At 32.9% G+C, this 20804-nt stretch overlaps 2 protein-coding genes across 5 annotated transcripts; one reads left to right on the top strand and one right to left on the bottom strand.

Moving 5' to 3' along the window:
• The first annotated feature begins 869 nt into the window (after nucleotides 1-869).
• On the top strand, nucleotides 870-7659 carry LOC116012487 (O-acyltransferase WSD1). Its single transcript, XM_031252032.1, has 7 exons — nucleotides 870-1220; nucleotides 1766-2335; nucleotides 2667-2733; nucleotides 2895-2998; nucleotides 3887-4096; nucleotides 5491-5628; nucleotides 7174-7659. The coding sequence occupies exons 1-7, from the start codon at nucleotides 996-998 to the stop codon at nucleotides 7339-7341; spliced, it is 1482 nt and encodes a 493-aa protein (XP_031107892.1). The 5' UTR covers nucleotides 870-995; the 3' UTR covers nucleotides 7342-7659.
• A 5026-nt stretch (nucleotides 7660-12685) lies between these two features.
• On the bottom strand, nucleotides 12686-20224 carry LOC116013634 (NADPH-dependent diflavin oxidoreductase 1-like). Of its 4 annotated transcripts, none has more exons than XM_031253495.1 (14): nucleotides 20031-20224; nucleotides 19820-19934; nucleotides 18351-18645; nucleotides 18141-18218; nucleotides 17888-17992; nucleotides 17411-17502; nucleotides 16954-17147; nucleotides 16179-16279; nucleotides 15860-15934; nucleotides 15662-15772; nucleotides 15213-15347; nucleotides 14056-14175; nucleotides 13722-13938; nucleotides 12686-13606 (listed from the first exon to the last, which is right to left on the bottom strand). In XM_031253495.1, the coding sequence occupies exons 3-14, from the start codon at nucleotides 18495-18497 to the stop codon at nucleotides 13074-13076; spliced, it is 1908 nt and encodes a 635-aa protein (XP_031109355.1). In that variant the 5' UTR covers nucleotides 18498-18645; nucleotides 19820-19934; nucleotides 20031-20224; the 3' UTR covers nucleotides 12686-13073. The 4 variants fall into 4 exon arrangements, with proteins under 4 accessions (XP_031109355.1, XP_031109357.1, XP_031109356.1 ...); XM_031253497.1 differs by having other exon boundaries at nucleotides 16179-16273; nucleotides 20031-20223; XM_031253496.1 differs by lacking the exons at nucleotides 19820-19934; nucleotides 20031-20224 and adding an exon at nucleotides 19308-19721.
• Nucleotides 20225-20804: the final 580 nt, after the last annotated feature.

Genomic DNA, 20804 nt, shown 5'->3' with positions numbered 1-20804 from the left:
ATGGTCCTTTCGTTAACCTTCCGTTTGTTAGGCATTAGGTTAGGGGTTAAAATTGTCATTTCATTAGCTAGCCTTCTTCTTCCTCAAATTTGGGCTAAAATGGTCATTTCATTTCTGGAACAAAATTGAGGAAGAAGAAGGATAGCTAATGAAATGACCATTTTAGTCCCTAACCTAACACCTAACAAACTGAAGGTTAACGGAAGGACCATTGTTGGAACAAATTTAAAAGTCAAGTGTCTTTTTCGTCCAAATTAAAAACAGGGACCAATTTTAAAAAATCACAATAATCAGAGGACCATTGCTGAAATTACCTCTTACCAAAATAAAGTCATCAACCAATAATTCATACGTGGTATCAAAGTCAATCCTCTAAGCAAGAATTTTTGTTTTTCACTAGTTCTTTTTTTTTTTTTTCCCCCTTTCTCACTCTCATTTAACATGGCTGCTACACCCCAAACAAACCATTGTACTGTACAACTCTATGCTCTAACCCACTTACCAATAAAACTAATTACCTCATCAAACTTTCCGATTTGGAGAAAGCAAGTTGAATCTACTAATTAAGTACACTCGTCGGACTTGAATACTTCAAGCAATCAGTGAATAACATGCATAACGTAACCCATTTTTAGTTCTATTTTTTATTTTTTTTTGAAAACCATTTTTAGTTACTTAAGACTGCATTATTTTCAGTCAGATCCGAAGGTACGCATGCATCCTTTTATGAGGGATGTTTTAATTTCCTATATAAAAAAAAACAATCAAAATAGTAAAATATTTTTTTTTACATCAAATAATATACTTTATTGACTTGAAGGTGTCATAAATAAAGACAGATGGACAACATGGTTGCAGGAAGAAGGGCACGAGAAATATTTAAGGAATGGAAGAGGGTAATGATTCGACTCCAGTAGTGGCTTGTTCTCCCATATTTGCTCTCAAAAACACTTTCCTAGCTTCCTAGTTAGTTGAGCTTCATCATATCATCACCAATGGCAGCTCTTAACCCCCTCGCCATAAATGGCGAGAAACAGAACCACCGCGACCGGGAGGCGGCGGAGGTGCCGGCTAGCCCCGCCACCCACTTGTTCCACACAACAGCTCTCAATTGCTGCATCGTCGCCGTTGTCGGGTGCACCACTAAAATCAACGTGGATGTAATCAAGAAGGGTCTCCAGTGTACTTTGGTTAATCACCCTCGCTTTTCTAGCATCCTCGTAAGATTTATTTATGTTTTTTTTAGTCTCGTTTTATATATATGTTGGGCAGCGGTCCGATTGTTGAGAGAATATTAGGAGGGGGCTAGGATTTAAAGAGTCAAGTCCAGAACTCAGCGTCTCGAATAATAAAAAAATAAAATTAGGCATTCAATTCGCTACTAGTTATGACTTTTAGCGTAATGAATGCTAAGCACTTGATCCTAACAAGTGGTATCAGAACTGGTTGGTGTTGGGAGGGGAAAGGCGGAGGCAGTAAAGCCCTTAAAGGGCCAAGTCCAGCACCTTGCGTCTTCGCTACTAGCTAAATGTTTGATCCTAATAATATAAAATAATAATATAATTCGAAGGGTAACACTTATGTGAGACATCTCACAGTTCTCAATCATCAATCCCTAAGACGGATTGAATATTTAATTAATAGGTCACCTTATTAATTAAATATCTGATCCCTCTCACGAATTGAGACCCGTAAAACGTTCTCACACGAGTTTTTTGCTTAATTTGAATAGTTAGCTTTGCAACTTTTGTGTTGTTTCTTAAAGGCGATGGACGATAAGAGAGGGAAGAAAAGGTGGATTCCGACGAAGGTGAACGTGGACGACCATATTATATGCCCGGATTTGGAGCCGGACATGCAGTCGGCCGACGAGTTCGTGGAAAACTATGCCTCAAGTTTGACAACAAAATCGTTGGACTTATCGAAGCCATTGTGGGAAATCCACATTCTAAACGTCAAAACCTCCGAAGCAAACTCCATAGCAATCCTCAGGATACACCATTCACTCGGGGACGGTATTTCTATCATCTCTCTAGTCCTAGCTTGTACCCGAAAGACTTCGGATCCGAATTCCTTGCCCACAATTCCATCCAGCAACAGAACCCGCCCCAAAATCGGGTTTTTTCGACAGCTTTTTTTATCGACTTGGCTATGTTTGATATTGATTCTTAACACCGTCTTGGATATAACGTTGTTCTTGGCTACTATACTGTTTCTCAAGGATACGGATACTCCGTTGAAAGCCAAAATCGGGGATGCTTTCAGCCCCCGAAGACTTGTGCATCGCACTGTTAGTCTTGATGACATAAAGCTAGTCAAAAATGCAATGAATGTGGTACGTACAAATTAAATATATCTAGCAACTAACTTTGATTTTTTTCATTGCATAAAAGACAATTTTATGATTTATTAATATAAAAAAAAAATCAATATAATGATATTATTGATTTTTTTTAAACACTCATGATTCTTTATATTACAAGTTATTATGTGTTCTATACTTTCTCAATCTTTTTATCAAGTGACCACCCATTTGGAATAGTAACAGATGTGTCGTCACACTACATAGTATTAGGTTCTTTGTATAGATAAAAAAAAATTGTATTGTATTATTTTCTCACATTTTAAAATAATTAAATATATGACCTTTCTTTTTGCAATTTTAGACAATAAACGATGTAATGATGGGGATGTTACAAGCCGGAATGTCACGTTATCTCAATAGAAAATATGGTAAGTTTCAATGGTTCTTTCATAGGAATCAAAAATTTTCTACATACCAAAATTATTCAGCATTATTGAAACGTAGGTTTTCACCTGGGGTTCGTGATTTCACTATATTATTATTATTATTATTATTATTATTATTATTTAAATTTTAATTATTTGTTTAGGTATCATAAAAGGGAGTACAACCAATAACAAAAATAATCTGCCCAAAAATGTTCGTCTTAGAGGGGCAATCATGTTCAACATCAGACCATCCACAGGAATACAGGTCTCAATATAATTATATTATTGATTGAATGTTGAATCATATTTCCTTATCTTCTTTTCCCTTTTCCTTCTTTCATATTCTAATTAGATCTTGAATATTCACAATTTTTTTAATTATCTACTTTTATGTTTTTTTATGAAATTAAATATGAGAAGTTGTGTTGACTTTGTTTGACACACTTAACTAAAAAGCCAACTGAAATACGAAAGCAAAAAAACTAGTAGCTAATAATAGGTACTATTTCGGTTCCAGTTAGAGACCGGAACCAATAAGATTCCGATTAAGTTTCCAACAATTTTAGAATTGGAATCGCCTAATTTCAGTTCTAGAACCGCAAAAATTTATATATATATATAGGCAGAAAAAAATCGGTTAGAACCGGCGGTTCCAATGCCGGTTCATGAACTGGAATCGGAACCTTAATATAAGATTTCGGTTCCGGTTTGACCATTTGAGGAACTGGAAGTCTGGAACCGGAATCTTGGTCACTCCTAACTAATAAGTTAACTAATTGAAATAAAGTATTTGATAAAATTAATTATTTTATTAGCTGATAAGTATAAAAAGACATAAAAGAATAAACTAAGATATTATGAATTTGATTAATGAATAGTAGATGACGTCATTTTTGTAAATTTGTAAAGAAAAAAAGATTGAAAAGTCAGGAGTTTATTTTGAAATGTTAGGGGTAGCGTTTCAAAATAACTATGTTTTACCAAACAGAACTTACAATTTATTTGTAGTTTAAAATTAAATAAGCTATAAGCTCTACCAAACAGAGCGGTGTTGAGCAAGGTGGAATGGCAATATAAATATATTATATTAAATAAAGTTCCAATTTAAGTCATAATATATATAGCTTTATTTTGTGGCCTGCATCATACCCAGGTTTTAGCTGAGATGATGGAGAAGAAATCAAGAGCAAAATGGGGCAATAAGATTGGATATGCCTTAGTCCCATTATTCATTGGAGTTCAACAAAACCCTCTCGATTATATCAGAAAAGCAAAAGCCACCATTGATCGAAAGAAGCTCTCCATGGAGTCCAGATTCTCTTTCACTTCTGCTCGTATCCTACTCAAGCTTTTTGGAGTTCAGGTATATACATTTTTAATTATGACCCTGTTTGGTAAATAATCAGCCTATCAGCCAATTTTAGTTTATTTGACCACTATTAGTTGTTGGTTAATAAGCTTTTTGTAACTCTAAAATGCTAAAATTCAAAAGGCTACTCAAAGCAGCCTTTTCAATTAGCTTTTTGCGAAAAAAAAATTATACCAAACAGCTATCAAACAACTTTCTACAATCAGCTAATGTTATCAACAAATCATACTTTCTAACCCAAACAACCAATTCAATCAGTTAACAGCCATTTACCAAACAGGGCCTATGTCTATTTTTTTTTTTTTTATTATCACAAGCAATAACACTAATCAACATACCCTCCGTTGGGACCTATTTGAGTTTGTTTTCTTTGCTTCGTGCTTAAAATTTAAAAATAAAAATAATTAATTAAACCTATGACCAGAACAATAATCATATTATCTTTCTTTATCATTCAAAACCTATATCACCCCATATGGAATGATAATTGAGATGCCATCACACTACATGGTATTTAATTTTAAAAAAAAAATAAAGATATTTTTTATCAAGTGTAAACAATATAAGCAATAATGTCTTCACTAAATATCAAAATGTGGCCCCGGGCACAGTGCAACACGTATATAACCATATTAAATGCATCGATCTAACTTGTACTGCTAGCTAGCTACCAATTCCCATTTATATACATTTTTATTTATGTTATTTCCAGTATCTGTGATTGTACATGTGTTATGTCCCCAATTATCACGTTGGAACATGATTCGCGAAATAATTTGCCCCATTTGAGTTGGTATCGTTGTTGCCGCGATTTATATCATGGATCAGAGTTCACATAGCGTTATAGACCTTAGATTGAAATTTGAAACGACGAGATACATAATTCATATTTGTAAGTTACGGAATTATATATTTACTTATTTTTCAAATATGATTTAGGTACATAATTTGTGTTCATAGCCATAGAATTTCACAACACAAGACACCAAAATTCATAACATAAGACAAAATATTAATAATTTGTTTCAGGTACAGAATTAATATTTAGGTACAAAATTTCATAACACAAGACACAAAAACTCACAACATAAGACAAATACATATGCACGAGGGCCCAAAGTGCATTGTGAACCCTGGTCCTTGGTATAAGGATTGGTTGTTGCCTCGATAACCACAAGGTTTTTTTTTTTTTTTGAAAAACACAAGATAAGTTTGAATCATTGTGAAATGGGCCTATTGGCCTTTTCGTTCTGAACCAATTAGTAATGTACACCCTAGACTGGCTTACCTTTTAATCTCAATGATTATTAATTATTACAACATATGTATAAATTGTGAAATGCATCAAACAAAAATGTACTAATCTGCATTTTCCAAGCCCTGTGCAGGCTGCTGCTGCTCTGATAACCAGAGTTATATGTAACACAACTGTATCAATATCCAATGTTGTTGGACCTCAAGAAGAGATCTCATTTTTTGGACATACTATGGCTTTTTCTGCTCCCACAGTTTATGGGGTACCTCATGTAAGTATATTTTGCGTTACTATAATTACACAGTATAAAATTATTTCATTTTTAGTCCAATGATTGTTGTATTATTATCGAATTTTAATTTAATTGTATTTAGTCCCACAATTTTACTCACATTATTTCATTTATGACACGTTTGGTTCGCGGAATAAGCCTGGAATGGAATAGCATTCCCAGTAATAGGCCTATTCCGCTGTTTGGTAAAACCTCCTATTCCTGGGAATGACCTATTCCCCTTGCAAGGGGAATAGAGATTCCTATGGCCCTCCTAGGTATTAGACTATTCCTGAGTTCTCAGGAATAACCTAATGTTGTTATTTTCAAATTTACCCTATAGTGTTTTGGGGAAAGATCTTCATTTTTCAAAAACGCTCCTATATTATTAAAAAAAAATTGTAACTAAGAGCAATTAAAGCTCCTTAAATGAAGGAGCTTTTAACTCTTTATGACTTCCTCATCCTATCGTTAATTTCAAAAGAGAAGCCATGCTTCTCTTATATAGAGGAGCTCATGAGCTCCTCTTCTTGAGTTACCGATGTGGGATCAAAACTCCCATTTATGTTTTTAAAAAAATTATTTTATATATAATTTTGTTTTTGTATTATTATTATTATTATTGTTATTATTATTATTATTATTATTATTATATTTTTCTTATTATTGTTATTAATATTATTATAAGTTTTATTTTATTATTACATAATACTAATAATATTAGAATATTATTATTATTATTATTATTATTTCTTTTTTCTTATTATTGTTATTAATATCATTATTATTATTATTATTTCTTTTTTCTTATTATTGTTATTAATATTATTATAAGTTTTATTTTATTATTACATAATTCTAATAATATTAGAATATGAATATGAATATTATTATTATTATTATTATTATTATTATTATTATTATTACATATTTTATAAGGGTATTTATGTCTTTTAAAATATATTTCATTTTCTATTCCTTAAACCAACCAAACACTGTAATATAATTTCTAAAGTCTATTCCTTACGCGAACCAAACAATAGAATACAATTCCTATTCTATTTCTTTCTTGTTCCATTCCTTATGGAATAGCATTACTATTACCTCAAAATTCATTCCGTGGACCAAACGTGCTGTTAGTTCTTTATTACAATTTTCGTCAAATTGACTTTGCAATTTTAATCTATCTTCTTATTCAAATAGTCCATAAATGATACAACAAATATTCGATTTGATGAATTTTTTAATTACAAATTATTAGTTTTTTTTTCTATGCTATATTATTTATTATATCACTTATTAGGAGCAGTTTTAAGTAAGTATTGAATATTAGAATTGTAAAATTATCAAATTATCTTAAAAATTAAAGGTGTGGATTAAAAGTAGATGATTAAATATGATGATACCATAAAATAGTTGTGACACAAAATGGTGAAAGAAAAATAATAATAATTCCGTGCCTCAAATATGACCCAAAAATAAAATAAAAAACTAACTTATAACACTATTTTTTTTAACCTTTTGCTATTTTTTTGTTTTGGGTAGTCATTGACAATACTCTTCCAAAGCTATTGCAACAAGATGACGATATCAATGGCGGTTGATCCAGAAGTGATTCCAGATCCATACCAACTGTGCGATGACTTGGAAGAGTCCCTTGTGATGTTTAGAGAGGCTGTACTCACAACATCCCCCCTTCATGCCTTACCTTAATTATTGCTATATTACTTCTTTTTTTTTTTTTAAATCCACGGGTCTTTCTCCGTCAGTCTAACGGTCCAGGTCCACTCGCATTCGCTTCGGGAGGCGTGGGAGCTGACCCAAGAAGAACCGTTACTTGTGGAAATCGAACCGAGTTCTCCCGAAATTCTTCCCATAAAGAAAGCTCACTTGTCACTTGAGCTACTCCGTTAGGTTTATATTACTTCACTGTAGTTGTTATTAATCATGATGGCCGCCTAATATATATTCCAACTATTTTCTTGAACGATTTAGTTGAAGTTTTATTTGAAACTATTATTGAAATTAAAATAATTATTTTTGTCTAGACTAACTAAAATGGAATTGGTTAGTTAATACTGATTCAGATTTGAAAGTTTGGTAATAGTGCAAAGAGTATATTTTGTGGAGTTATGATTCAAAAAAAAAATCACAATTTGAGAGAAATAATTTAATTTGAATATGTTATGATATATTGAAACAATTTGGGAGTGATAACTATCAACAATGTTGTAACATCTCTCGGGGCATAGACTAACAAATTCGAGAGGCTTGGTGCTTAAAAAAAAAAAAAAAAAAATTGTCACCATTCACATTTCCAACATTTTGTTAAAAGCTCGACACTTGGGTATTCATGCATGGTTGGTTAAAATTAAATGCCAAACACACAAATAAATAGGGTTACCTACTTTGTTTGTTCAACTCTAATGAGAATGGGGACCAAAATTTGAAAATAAGAACACGGAGTTATATCCATTTCTCACGCGGGACGAGTACGAGGATATGATGGGAGCGGGGACGGGTATAACCCTCCCTGCCCCCGCCCCCGCCCCAGAACATTAATTTAAAGAAATTTTATATATAATATTGATGAAGTTATAAAAAAAATTATAAACTTAATACTAAACTTATATTTGAATTTGGTAATTTAAATAAGAACTTGACATTTATATTTTTTTAACTTAAATATTAAAAATTGTATTAAAATACTTATTTGATTATAAGGTTGAGAACGGGGATGAGGAGAAGTTCTTATTCTCTAGTAGGGACTTTGGGCGGAGTGGGGTTGGGGACGGGGACTGGGACTGGAAATATACTTCTCGCTTTGCCCCATTGTCATTTTTAAGACAATCCTAACCCAATTGATTAGACAGTTGGCTTAGTTAACCACAAGATTTCAAATTTAAGTCCTACATGAGCTATATATATATATATATATATATATATATATATATATATAGATCTTCTTGATTCAAAAGTTTCATTACTCTAATCTTCTGTTAGGGGGTGTATTCAATCAAGACCTTTTATAAATTTTTAAATACTTTTAAAATTTTTAAAAGTTTGGTGGTATTTGATCTAAGCTTTTACAGGGAGTTTGGTTGGAGGGAATTTAAATTCCATTCCCACCTAATTTCGAAAGCAACTAAATTCCTTCGTTTGGTTGGAGGGAATTGCAATTCCCTCATTTTCATGGAATTAGAATCCCATGGCCCCCTTGGAATTTTAATTCCATGGATTTTAGAAATAAAAAAAAAAATATTCCTGAGACAAAATTACCCCTCTCTTTTTTAACCTAAAATTGATGTCTGACCTTCTCTTTTAGCTAATACCGTCTTCGACAACTATAAACAAAAAAGTCGTTCGTGAGCAAGCAATAATCATTCTATGTCAACCTTAATCATGTAAGTATATTTTCTCAAAACTCTCAAATATTTTTTTACAATATGTCTAGTTCAAAAGATACGATATATGAGTGGTATTTGAATTTAATATGTTATTTAATATGTCTGTGTTTCCTCTCAGCAATGCTTTATACATATCGTTTTTTCTAGATGTATTGCTTGATTGATTATTTGAGCAGAATTCTAGTGATGTTCAAGTCAAATAGCTGGATGGTTTTTAAACTAAATGCGGAGCTCGGTTAGATGAGGATGAATGTAATTTTGTATATATAGAGTGGAGTTAATTACCGATTTGGTCCCTCGACTATTAGAATTTCACCACTTTGGTCATCAACAATTTTTCTTACCTAATTAAGTTCTCGACTTTGAAAAAAATAACCAATTTGATCCTCCCGTTTATTTTACCATTTGATATCCGTTAAATCGGGACCAAATTGGTAATTTCACTATAGTCAAGGGACCATTTCAGTCAAAATTAATTACCGAAATGGTCCCTTGACTATTGAGATTTCACCAATTTGGTCCTAATTTAACGGTTGTTTAACACCAAAATAAACGAAGGACCAAATTGGTTAATTTTTCAAAGTCGAGAACTTAATTGGATAAAAAAAATTGTCGAAGACCAAAATGGTGAAATCCCAATAGTCGAGGGACCAAATCGATAATTAACTCATATAGAGTGGGAGATGGTTAATGGATAGGGACAATGATTACAGAAATTTTTCATGAAAACAAAGCTGAACATACTGTTTATTCGCTAGCATCAAAATTTATGGTTAATGTATTTTGTACGAACCTTTATAATTGATGAGCTCAAAATATGACATGTTAAACATTTACAGGAAGACTAGATTTAAAATTATAATGTTCATTGGACCTATTATATTTTAGATTTTTTTTTAATCTTTTGCATAATGGTTAATTATTGATCAAGGAATGGGTACATTTTGCAAATCACATAATTTATAGAACGTTGCTACTTATGTACACGGTTCCTTGGGCTTGATATTGTTGCATCTATAACTATTTTGTACTACATTAGACAATGAGAGGGTGATAGTCCGTTGGTCTTTTAAGGACCAAAACTGTTTGTGAGCTAACTGATTTTGCTTCAGAAGTTTGGGTATGATGGGTATTTGAGAATGAATGATATGATGTGAGTTCATTCAGACTTCATATTCACTAAAATATCCCTCCACATCACACGTCATTTCATTTATTCGGTCATTATCTTCATCGTCCTCATTATTACTAGCATGAGTTTCATTATTCTCCTCATTATCTTCATGAGTTTGTATATTTACTTGAGTTTCACAGTCTGCATGAGTTTTACTATCTAATTGAGTTTCCTTACTAGCACTTATACTAGCAATTAAGCTTTCACCATGCCATATACATCGATTGTATCCTTCCTTAAAACCACGCCGTATCAAATGGCTCTTCACTTGATCAGAACTATGATATTTTCTCAAATTTTTACAATCACAACACGGGCACACAATAAAGTCTTCCGCCTTTTTACTTCTATGTTCTTCAACATATTGTATTAACTCTTGAACTCCTTGCATATATTTGAATGTAGTCCGTTTTTCATACATCCAACTTCGAACCATATCTGTCAATTGATAAAATGCTACTCTAAGTACTATGTTGATATGAATACTCGATGACGGACACAGTTAGAAACTATATTAGGTAATTTGAATTGAAATCAAATTCCTATTTCGTAATCAAAGAACCTAATCTGTAATCAAAATACTTAGTTCATCAAAATACATACTGTATAATCAAAATATATATATCAAACTCATCAAAATCAATCTAATTCATCAAAACACCTAACCTATCAAATTATATTCTTAACTCACCAAATTGAATCTATATATTCATCAAACAACATATTTCATACTTAAAATATATATGTAATTATAATCAAATTAAAGTATTTGACACACACACACAAACACACGTATGTATGAATTTTGATTATTATTATTATTTTAGAAATATGTATTTAGATATTTAAATACATATATATATATATATATATATATATATATATATATATATATATATATATATATATAAACCAAAATTCATACTTTTACTCATATTATTCATATAAATATGCCATGCACACATTACTATATAATCTCAACAAAAATATATAACAACTAAACTCATATTTTAACACATATATATTATGGTATAACAACTAAATTCATACTTTGTCATAACAACTAAATACATACTTTTACACATATTAGGGTATAACAAAAATAATCACAAAAAAAAAAATTTGAAATAAAAATTTTAAAAATCACCAAATATAATATTTATCACGGACTTGATCGACGGACATACAAATAAATAAAAATTAGAAATAAAAATTTTAAAAATAAAAAAAATACCTGCACATTACATATCGGTGGACGAGCTGGCTGCGGTAGCGGAAGCAGCGTCTGCGGTGGTGGCAGAAGTAGCGTCTGCGGTGACTAAGGTGAACAATGGCAGTGCAAACGGTGGTGGCGAAGTCGTGCGTGGAGTCCCACACACACACACACACATATATATATATATTTATTTGTATATATCACTTTGTCATCTTTATAGTTTTTTTACTTAATTTAAATAAATAAAAATAAAAAAATAAAGTCCACGGGCCAGCCCGTCAACCCGTGCAGGGCGGGTTAGGGTTACATGAATCCTAGCCCATGGGCCTAACGGGCCGGCCCGAAAAAGCCCGCTAGAAATTAGGCCCACGGTGGGACAGGTCGGTCCATTTTGACAGTACTAGCTAGATCTCCAAAATCAAATCCAGGCGTTCGAGCGGAAAAGAAGAAGAAGAAGAAGAAGAAGAGATGTATATAGTTAGATGTCTAAAACCAGATCCAGAAGTTCGAGCGAAAAGGAAGAAGAAAAAGAAGAAGAAGGGATCCAAGAGTTCGAGCAAAGAAGAAGAGGAGACAGAGTGGGAGCATCACGAGGCGATGGAGTGGGAGCATCAACATGTTAATACAAATAAATTTCAAATTAAAAATGATTAGTAGAATGTCACATCATTATATTTTAATAAATTAGATGTCTAATAATAATAGTAATTATTATTATTATTATTATTATTATTAGCACAATCAATTATTAATTATTAGTTAAAACAATTCACTATCTATTATTCACTATCTACTAGCAGCTTTAGTAGTCGAGAATCAAAGTGGTAAAATCCTAATAATCGATGGACCAAATTAGATAAAAATTAGATAGTTAGGGACTTAATTGAGCAACTTCGGTAGTCGATGACCAAAGTGGTAAAATCTTAATAATCGAGAGACCAAATTAGTAAAAATTACATAGTTAGGGATTAAATTGAGCGACTTCAGTAGTCGAGGATAAAAGTGGTAAAATCCTAATAATCAAGTGGCCAAGTTGGATATTAACTCAATCACAATGATATCGTATCATAAACTCAAGCCATACTAAGTTCATAAATTTCATAAACCGTATATTGTAAATTCATAAAGTTATCACTATATGTTCACAAAATCATCTTCAAAAAGTCATTACTATAGTTCATAAAATTACTACTATATACAAATTCAATCTTTTATGCATTTAATATATTCCCCAAAAAAAATATAAATAATAATTGACTATTTGAACCTAAATTTTTTATGAACTTGTAGTATTATTTTTATGAATCTAAGTCTATAATACAACATAAGCCTTGGTCCACAATATAATTTACCAAGGTTAAGAGACTAAACATAATAGTCTAAGAGCCTTACAAAACATTAGGTCTAAATTCAAAATTCTGCCCCAAAGTATTTAGATCTAACATAATGATTTTTATGTTATGATGTAGTTGAGCATTGTCTGTTCCGCGATCTTCCCCATCCCTCTTCACATGTACCAGAAAATACAAAATTACATGGTAAAAAATAAATAAACACTGCTATAATTTGGAGCAGTAAATAATGTAACAAGGTTGCACCTAATTTGGTGTATAAGAATTACTAGTACATCCAGGCGAAAGGGCAGAGATTAAGACCAGGCTTCAACATGGTATTTACCAGCCCTTTCCAATGCCCGAAGCCACCTCGCCGCAGCTTCCCTAGAAACCCCGCTTTCCTTTGACACGATTTCCTCAAACGCTGAAAGCACATCGGAAGGCATTTTGCTTGCAGAGCCTGCAACATAGACTGCGGCCCCCTCGGCCAACAGACTCCACACCTTCGTGCTTTGCTCCTTCATCTTGTGTTGCACATAAACCTTCTGAGGTTGGTCCCTGGAGAAGGCAACAAAGAAGCCTCCTCCTTTCTCTTCAGAAAGGACCCCACCATTCTGTGCATGAGACTGCCAAAAGTCTCTGTACAAGAAGTCATTTTCTTCATTTCTGCATCCAAAGAAGAAAATGATGGGAGCAGTGGTAGTGCCAGATTTACTCTGCAGAGCTCTTTCCTCCACAAATCCACGGAAGGGTGCACACCCAGTTCCCGGTCCAACAAGAATGAGAGGAAGTGGTGGTGGTGGGGGAGGAAGAGAACCTTTATGAAACCATGCTGGTATAAGGACTCCTGTGTGACACATATGAGCAAAAAAATTGTCACCTAAAGGCCTAAAGGATAACATTTTTCAATTTTCTAAATGATTGCCCCTGTAAGGAATGGCATATATATGTTAATATAATACCTTGTTGAGGATCAAGTCCTGCTAACCAAGATGAGCAAAGACCGGTACGTTTCCTTTTATAAGGTGTTGTCCATGACACTATGCTTACAGTCAGATGCACTTGGTTAGGGTGAGCTAAAAGAGAGGAAGAGATGGAAAAGGCCCTTGTTTTTAATGGAGGTACCAATTGAACTAACCATTCAAATGGCATTTGAACGGAAGGGAAATCATCCAATACCTGCATCCAGTGTCCATGCCAACAAGTTTTTTGAAGCAAGACAAGATATACAGATTTAAAGAACTGGATTTTATTTTATTTTATTTTTTGAAAGGAAGAACAAATAAATAATTTTACCTCTAGCACTGTTCTCCTTTCCTTCTGATTGTACTGATAGAGATCATCTCGTCCTTCTGATGAAGCAAAATACTTGAGCCTCTCCTTCTCATGTTCAGCAGTGGCAAAATAACTCATGATCTAAAGAAATAATATTCCAACATTTGTTATTAATTGAATATGTCACAACATTCAGAAGTGAAAGGAAGAGCCATCAAAACCCAATTCTTTAATGTTTATCAAGGGACATTATTCTCATAACCTTAATTACCTCAAGGAAGATATACAACATGCACAAAAGAACCCAGGAAAGCTTCCTGAATTTATTTGATGTTGAACTTATTTGACTGGTAAGATTAGTATGGAACTAGTAAGTAGTAATTAAGAAAATTCAGAGCTGTAGCAATCCAATCCAATTGCCTGTTTAAGTCTTGTAAGCATAGACGAAGATAATGGATATATGAACACTCAGGTGGAGCTGCGGAGGGAAGCAAACAATAGCAAATACATTTGAATACATCAATTAAGAAATTGAAGAGCAAACTAGGTCAACAAGTTCAAGAATTTCTTGTTGGAATCTCAAATATGCTTACTGATTTCTCACTGATTCTATGTTATTTGGTTCTGTATCTATGCTAATTTCTCTCAGATTCTGTATCTATTAGTACCACATGTAATTAGGAAAGATTTTGATTAGGATTGATTTTAGGAATCTGATTGTAATTGAATCTATTTCGCTACTCTCTTCTCTGCTATGAGAAGAGGCATTTTCTTCTCGTATTAAATGTGAACTATTTAACAGAAAGTTCTTTTCTAGCTTTTAGTTCTTTAAAATAATAATGCAGCTAACCACAAAGGTGTTAAAACCAGCAATGCCCTAACTATTGATCAGCATCATTAAATGCTCACATTCACAATTATATCATAACAGAAGGTTGATGCTCATATATCAGATTTATTTTCAATAATGGTGTTGAAGTGCTATGATTCAAATTAGAAAAAAACAAAAAAAACAAAAAAAAACAAAACAAAACAAAACAAAACAAAAAAAAACCAAAAAACCCTTCAACTTTACAACCCTTGGTTTGCTAAGATTTACATAATTATATGTAAACCATTTATTTAACGTGCCAAAAGTAATTTAACATATGGATAAGATATACAACACGAGAGTTTACCTCAAAGAAATAGCGTCTAGGAGAGGCTGATGCAATGTCCATAGTTAACTCCACAAAAGTTCTTAACCGCACAGGGAGCATTACAGTACTAATGGTCTTATCAGCAGGTCTTTGGTCTTTATCTCTAGGTTGAACCTGGAAGAAGATTATATAAAAGAGTAAAGATTGAACAATTCATGTTACTAGTCCCTTTTTAAATTCCTGATCCACCATGCATGAATAGTGATAAAATAGCTTTTTATTCAGAAAAGAACAAGTAAAAAATAGAAAAACAAAGCAAAGCTAGCATAACCTCAAAATGAGATTGAAATGTATGTTTCAAAAATAGCATTTTAGAACTATGTGAATGCAAAGGAGGGTAAGCTTACATAATTTACATTAATCCTAGTATATCTTACAACGGTAAGTATTTAAAGCATGAAGAGAAGATTGTAAAGGTAACAGCATACTCTGATGTATGAGTCAGGGTTCAAATTGCAACGCTTTATGAAAGCATCCACTGAAGCAGCACTTTGCCCAGGTAGAACCTCAAGAACATCACCAACTTCATACTGGATTGACTGCAAACTTATAACAGGAAATTATGAATAAAGCAATAAATGTAAATTATACAATCTACCTTGTTCAGAATATAAAACATGACTTACAGATGAAACAGGTTCGAGTTCAAAATGGCGTACATCTTTCCCACAGCCTACTTTACTTAATGGATCATTTTTTACCTATGTTAAATTTGGAAAATAAATATTATACAGCAATAACATCATTAAAGAATGAACATCCAAAGGGGGGAAAAAGAGAAGAAAAAGTTTCTTCAATCTATATGTTAGTTTCTATAAGTAATATGTAGACGGTAAAGCACAAGACCACCAATAAGGACACATGTGAAACTTGGGGGTTCAGTAACAAAGCATAAATTCATGGAGAAGTGTAGGTAATATACTGAAAATATGGAGTAGGAAATACCATTCTTAGAAAGCAATCTGGCCGATTCTTTCCAGAATGTGTTCCTGGGAACATTGAGCGAGCTCTAACAATCTGCTTCTCAACAAAATTAAGATCTGCAACTGTGTGAAAGAGTACATTAACATAATAACTAATGCAAAAGGTTAGCCCTTAAACAAAGGTGAAAGGGACATAAATTATGCACTAAGCTCTAAATGTGTGGAGCATTAAAATAGAGAATGAGATGATGTGAAAATACATGCAGACTATAGCATAGGATGCAAAGTCTGATGGTTTTTCAATTTAGTAAAAATTGGAATGAATAAGAAAATTAGTATCCTCATGAATCAAATTCAGGTCCAATAGTGTATTTGGCAATGATGTCCATAATAGGATAAATCAACTCCTTATTTTAGGCCTCATTGGTTCTTTCATTTGAGAAGGCTAATGCTCTTTTTTCATTTTCTTTTTCTTTTTTCTGTTGATGACCTATGACGAAATTTGTATATCATTAGGAACTAGCAAAAGTGTCGCACAACCACAATAGGAAATAGATAATTGAAGTCATGTTCAAATAAAAGATTTAAACCAAGAGCAACCAATCTTCGTATTTACTATTTTTTCTTGTATAAAGTTTATGCAAGTACTAATAATAGGATTAAGATCTCATGCTGTGAAACTTTGGTTTGAGAAGTTTACACAGTAATTTGGTCAGAAGGCATGACCATTCACTAAAAGAATAAGGCCCTTCATTCCATATTAAGGGTGCAATTGATTATATAAGGAGTATAGTTACCTAAAGACATGGAGAATTGTTGATTCCTACCATCAGTATCATAAGCATCATGATATGTAATCTTTATTTTAGGTTGATCCAACAATTCTATATTTGATGTCTCATATTCAGGACCATTTGGGAATAGCATAGGATTATTTTGGTGCAACACATTCCACAAAGAGGACATCCAAGGATCTAGAGCACCTTCATACCTACATGCAAAATTAGCCAAGCGTTAGACCCTTCTTGTGCAACTAATTTTTGGGGAAGGAGAAGAAGATAATTACTCAATACCAAAAAGTACACAAAGAAAAAGAAAAGGAAAATACAGGAAAAAAATACTAAAATTGATATGGTTACATACAAGTGACGAATGTATATCAGTATCAAAGAAATTCCACATTTCAATCAAGAAAAAACTGCAAATAGTTTAGTTGAAACATCAAAAAAAAAAGGAAACAAACCATAAACATACCCTGATGGGTGCTGATCATCTCCTAAGCCTCTTTCAATAACCGGAGTGGCACCAAGATCTAAGAGCCTCTTATCAAGTTTCTTTGCAACAAACTGCATCAAAGAATATAGAGAAATAATACATCTGCATTTGAAAATATGAATGCATAATTACATAAAGTAACAAACTTTATTTTAAACCTTAAAGCAAACTACCACAGTTTTTTATAGTTTTGCCACTGGAAAATTGAGTGTTAAGAGAAACTGTTACAGCCTACAGGTTCCTTATTACTCAGATTTAATAGTAAAGCACTTTTGCATCAGAAAATATTATTAGAACTATGGAGATCTTTCTTGCAAACATGAAGAAATTATTTTTCTTGCAAAGTGACCATAGTCTTTTTTTTTTTTTTGAGTACTACTGACTCTGTTACAAAGTGACCATAGTCTAATTAGAGAGAAAGAAGTACCATAATATTAGAACTGTAGAGATCATTACATTATATTTCTGATAGCTAGAATCACCCAGTCCGAACACCGCATAATTAACTCCTTTAAGCCAAATTTGGCTAAGATTGCGTTGCAACAAAAACCTCCAAAAGACCTGAAATAAAAGAACAAAAAGTACAACTTTACTCAGATATAAAGTGCTGAAAATAAAAATAAAAAATAAAAAATAAATTTAAAAAAAAAAAAAAGTATTCTCTTACAAAACAGTGCAATATATTTAAATTTAAAGGAACATATTTGACCTTCATGGAGTCTGGAGTGTCTCCTTGACCAGTAGTTGAAACCACAAAAACAACGATCTCCTCATTAGGCAGAGAAATCTGAAAAGTTTTGCGCATAATTAAAAAAAAATTATAATCCAACAATTATACTCCATTACTCCATAATAATAATATATACAGGTGAACAAAGCAAAAGAGAACCAAAAAAAGCGGGGAAAAATGAGTTCTTACGGGATCAAACTCGTCAACTGATAATACGGCTACAGGACATCCGCGACGCTCAGCTTCGCGGCCCAATCGTTCGGCGGCGTCGATTGCATTACCGGTCTGCGATGCATATAGTATCAGTAGTAACTTCCTTTTTGCCTTCTCCTCCATTGCTGTCAAGTGTTTGTCTAATTGTCTTCAGCTGAGATTTCTTGTCTGGACTTGGGAGATACTTCATACATCATATGAGAATGGGCTTTCTAATGGGCCACTCCTTTGGCATATTCTAAGAACTTTCCAAGCCCAACCTTTGTTTTATCTTTTTTTTTTTAGTTAAGAATTTGAAAAAATTGAACACCAATATCTTAGTATGGTAAAAGAAGGATATTATAGTTATAGATCTAAAATAAGATATAATTAGACACATTAAGAGGGTGTTTGGTTGACATGAATTCCAATTCAATTACAATATAATTCAGCGGAGCTAGAAACTACAGTGTTTGGTTGGAGGGGAATTTGCAATTCCCTCACTTTGTGGGTCACAATACAAATGCCATCAATATTTTGTGTGTGAGAGTAAAAATTGAGAGTAGAAAATGAAAGTACACATAGTATTTTTCTTGTTGAATTAGCATTTTTCTCGGAAAAAATATTACATGAACTCCTACTTCTTACTCCCAACTTCTACTTCCAACAAATTTTTGATGTAGACATTTTTGCTAGGACTCACATGATAAAAATATCATATTATTAATTGTCAAACATCATGGAATAAAAGTGAAGAAGTAGAACTTGAGGGTAGAATTCTTTTCTTGGGTTTTTCTCCTATTGTCAATCAACATAGATGACATGGAATTTAATTTTATTTTTTTTTAAATGGTGACATAGAATTCAGATTCGGGCTAGCCCTAACCCTAAACTTCGGGTTGTCGGATTAGGCGTGCTAAACCATTTGAACTAAAACCAAAAATGAATACTTACATTCGAAAAAAAAAACGGGTCAAGTGGTCAACTGAATCCGAATTCGATAGAACAGGTCAACCGGAATACCAGGTGAGCATTGGGCAGTACACTGTACATTATACATAACACTCAAAACCCACAACTAGTGTTTGGTGGATTGTTTTCAGAATCCATAATTCCATATTTCCATATAGGCATATACAATGCATAATAAATTAATAACCTTACTAGTTACTACTTACGTACTGGTATTGGAGTACTAAATACTAATAGGAATCCCATCATCAAAAGTCAAAACTAGTTGCATTACTTCATACTTAACAGATTAAGTGCTTAACAGATTACAGATGCACTGGATACTGGAAAGACACTAGCCTAAACAAAGTTACAAACTATCTAGAGAGTGTTAAAGTCATAAGCCACAAATCCATAATTCATAGCCACAAATCCACAATCAAGATTAAATAGCACTTCATCAAATCTTCTATTCACAATTTAAATCATTCAAAATTACAAGCAAGACTACGTACCCACAGACGATTGTTTCTCGTGGACAGTGGAGTCGGACTCCTAGACAGCTACTGCCTTCTGGAAGCGACGCCTGGACAGCTGCGTACTGCGGTGTGCACAGCTGCGTGATGCCGGCTGGAAGCAGAGACACTAAACAAAGTAAGAATTATTAATTAAGGAAGTAAACATACATTATGTAGTTTGAAGTGCACTAGTCTTGTAAATTAATACTCTGCTTATGTAGGCTGTAGCAATAGTGTAGCCGTGAAGACAGCAGGCGTGAGGCCGTCGTGCAGGTGGTGCACCGATCTGGAGAGCGGCAGGCGGTGGGCGGTGGGCGGCGGTAGAATTGAGATCTGCGGAGGCCGGAGCCTGCGATACTGCGGTAATGGAGAGTAGAATTGCGCAGCACAAAAGACTCTTTTGAAAAGAGTGAAAATACAAATGAATTAATGAATTAACCCTAGTTTTACTGATTTTGACTTTTAGACTTTAGTTTTTAGTTTTAGGGTGTTTGGTAACTTTTTATGAGTTTTCGGTGTTTGACAAAGTCCGGAAAATACGGTCAACGAAAAATATTTTTTGTTGAGATGTTAACAGGCGGGAATGGGGTCTCCGTCTCCGTCCCCGAACCCATCCCATGGGAAATTTCGGGGACGGTAAATCTCCACGGAAATTTTTTTGAATTCTGTCAATTTAAAAAATAATAATAATAATATTCGACTTTCAACTTTCAAAGTCCAAAATTATAGATTAATAAAACTAAAAGAAACAGTTTCAACTTTCAAAGTCCAAATTCAAAATACATAGATTAATAAAATTAAAATATCCAACTCTAAAATTAATACAAATATCCAAAATTTAAACTTTCAAGCAAAAATATATAACCATTAAATGTTCAAACTTCTTCAATGTCCAAAGTACATAACAAAACAAATAAACTTCAAATCTTCAATTCCCATTTTCTCAAGTTGTATACTCTCTTTAAAAACAAAAAACAAAACA

Source organism: Ipomoea triloba, chromosome 3, assembly GCF_003576645.1.
Source record: "Ipomoea triloba cultivar NCNSP0323 chromosome 3, ASM357664v1".
Classification (NCBI taxonomy): Eukaryota; Viridiplantae; Streptophyta; class Magnoliopsida; order Solanales; family Convolvulaceae; genus Ipomoea; species Ipomoea triloba.
The sequence above is the reverse complement of the archived record's forward strand: the minus strand, read 5'-3'. Positions and strand labels throughout refer to the sequence as shown.

Bases quoted from the DNA above. Each gene is read 5' to 3' on its own strand.
- LOC116012487 (XM_031252032.1), top strand. From the start codon at position 996: ATGGCAGCTCTTAACCCCCTCGCCATAAATGGCGAGAAACAGAACCAC. The intron at 2,336-2,666 runs GTACGTACAAAT...TTGCAATTTTAG, and splicing joins TCAAAAATGCAATGAATGTG to ACAATAAACGATGTAATGAT. The intron at 5,629-7,173 runs GTAAGTATATTT...TGTTTTGGGTAG, and splicing joins CAGTTTATGGGGTACCTCAT to TCATTGACAATACTCTTCCA.
- LOC116013634 (XM_031253495.1), bottom strand. From the start codon at position 18,497: ATGGAGGAGAAGGCAAAAAGGAAGTTACTACTGATACTATATGCATCG. The intron at 15,773-15,859 runs GTAAGTCATGTT...ATAAGTTTGCAG, and splicing joins AACTCGAACCTGTTTCATCT to TCAATCCAGTATGAAGTTGG. The intron at 15,348-15,661 runs GTATGCTGTTAC...ATCTTCTTCCAG, and splicing joins ACCCTGACTCATACATCAGA to GTTCAACCTAGAGATAAAGA.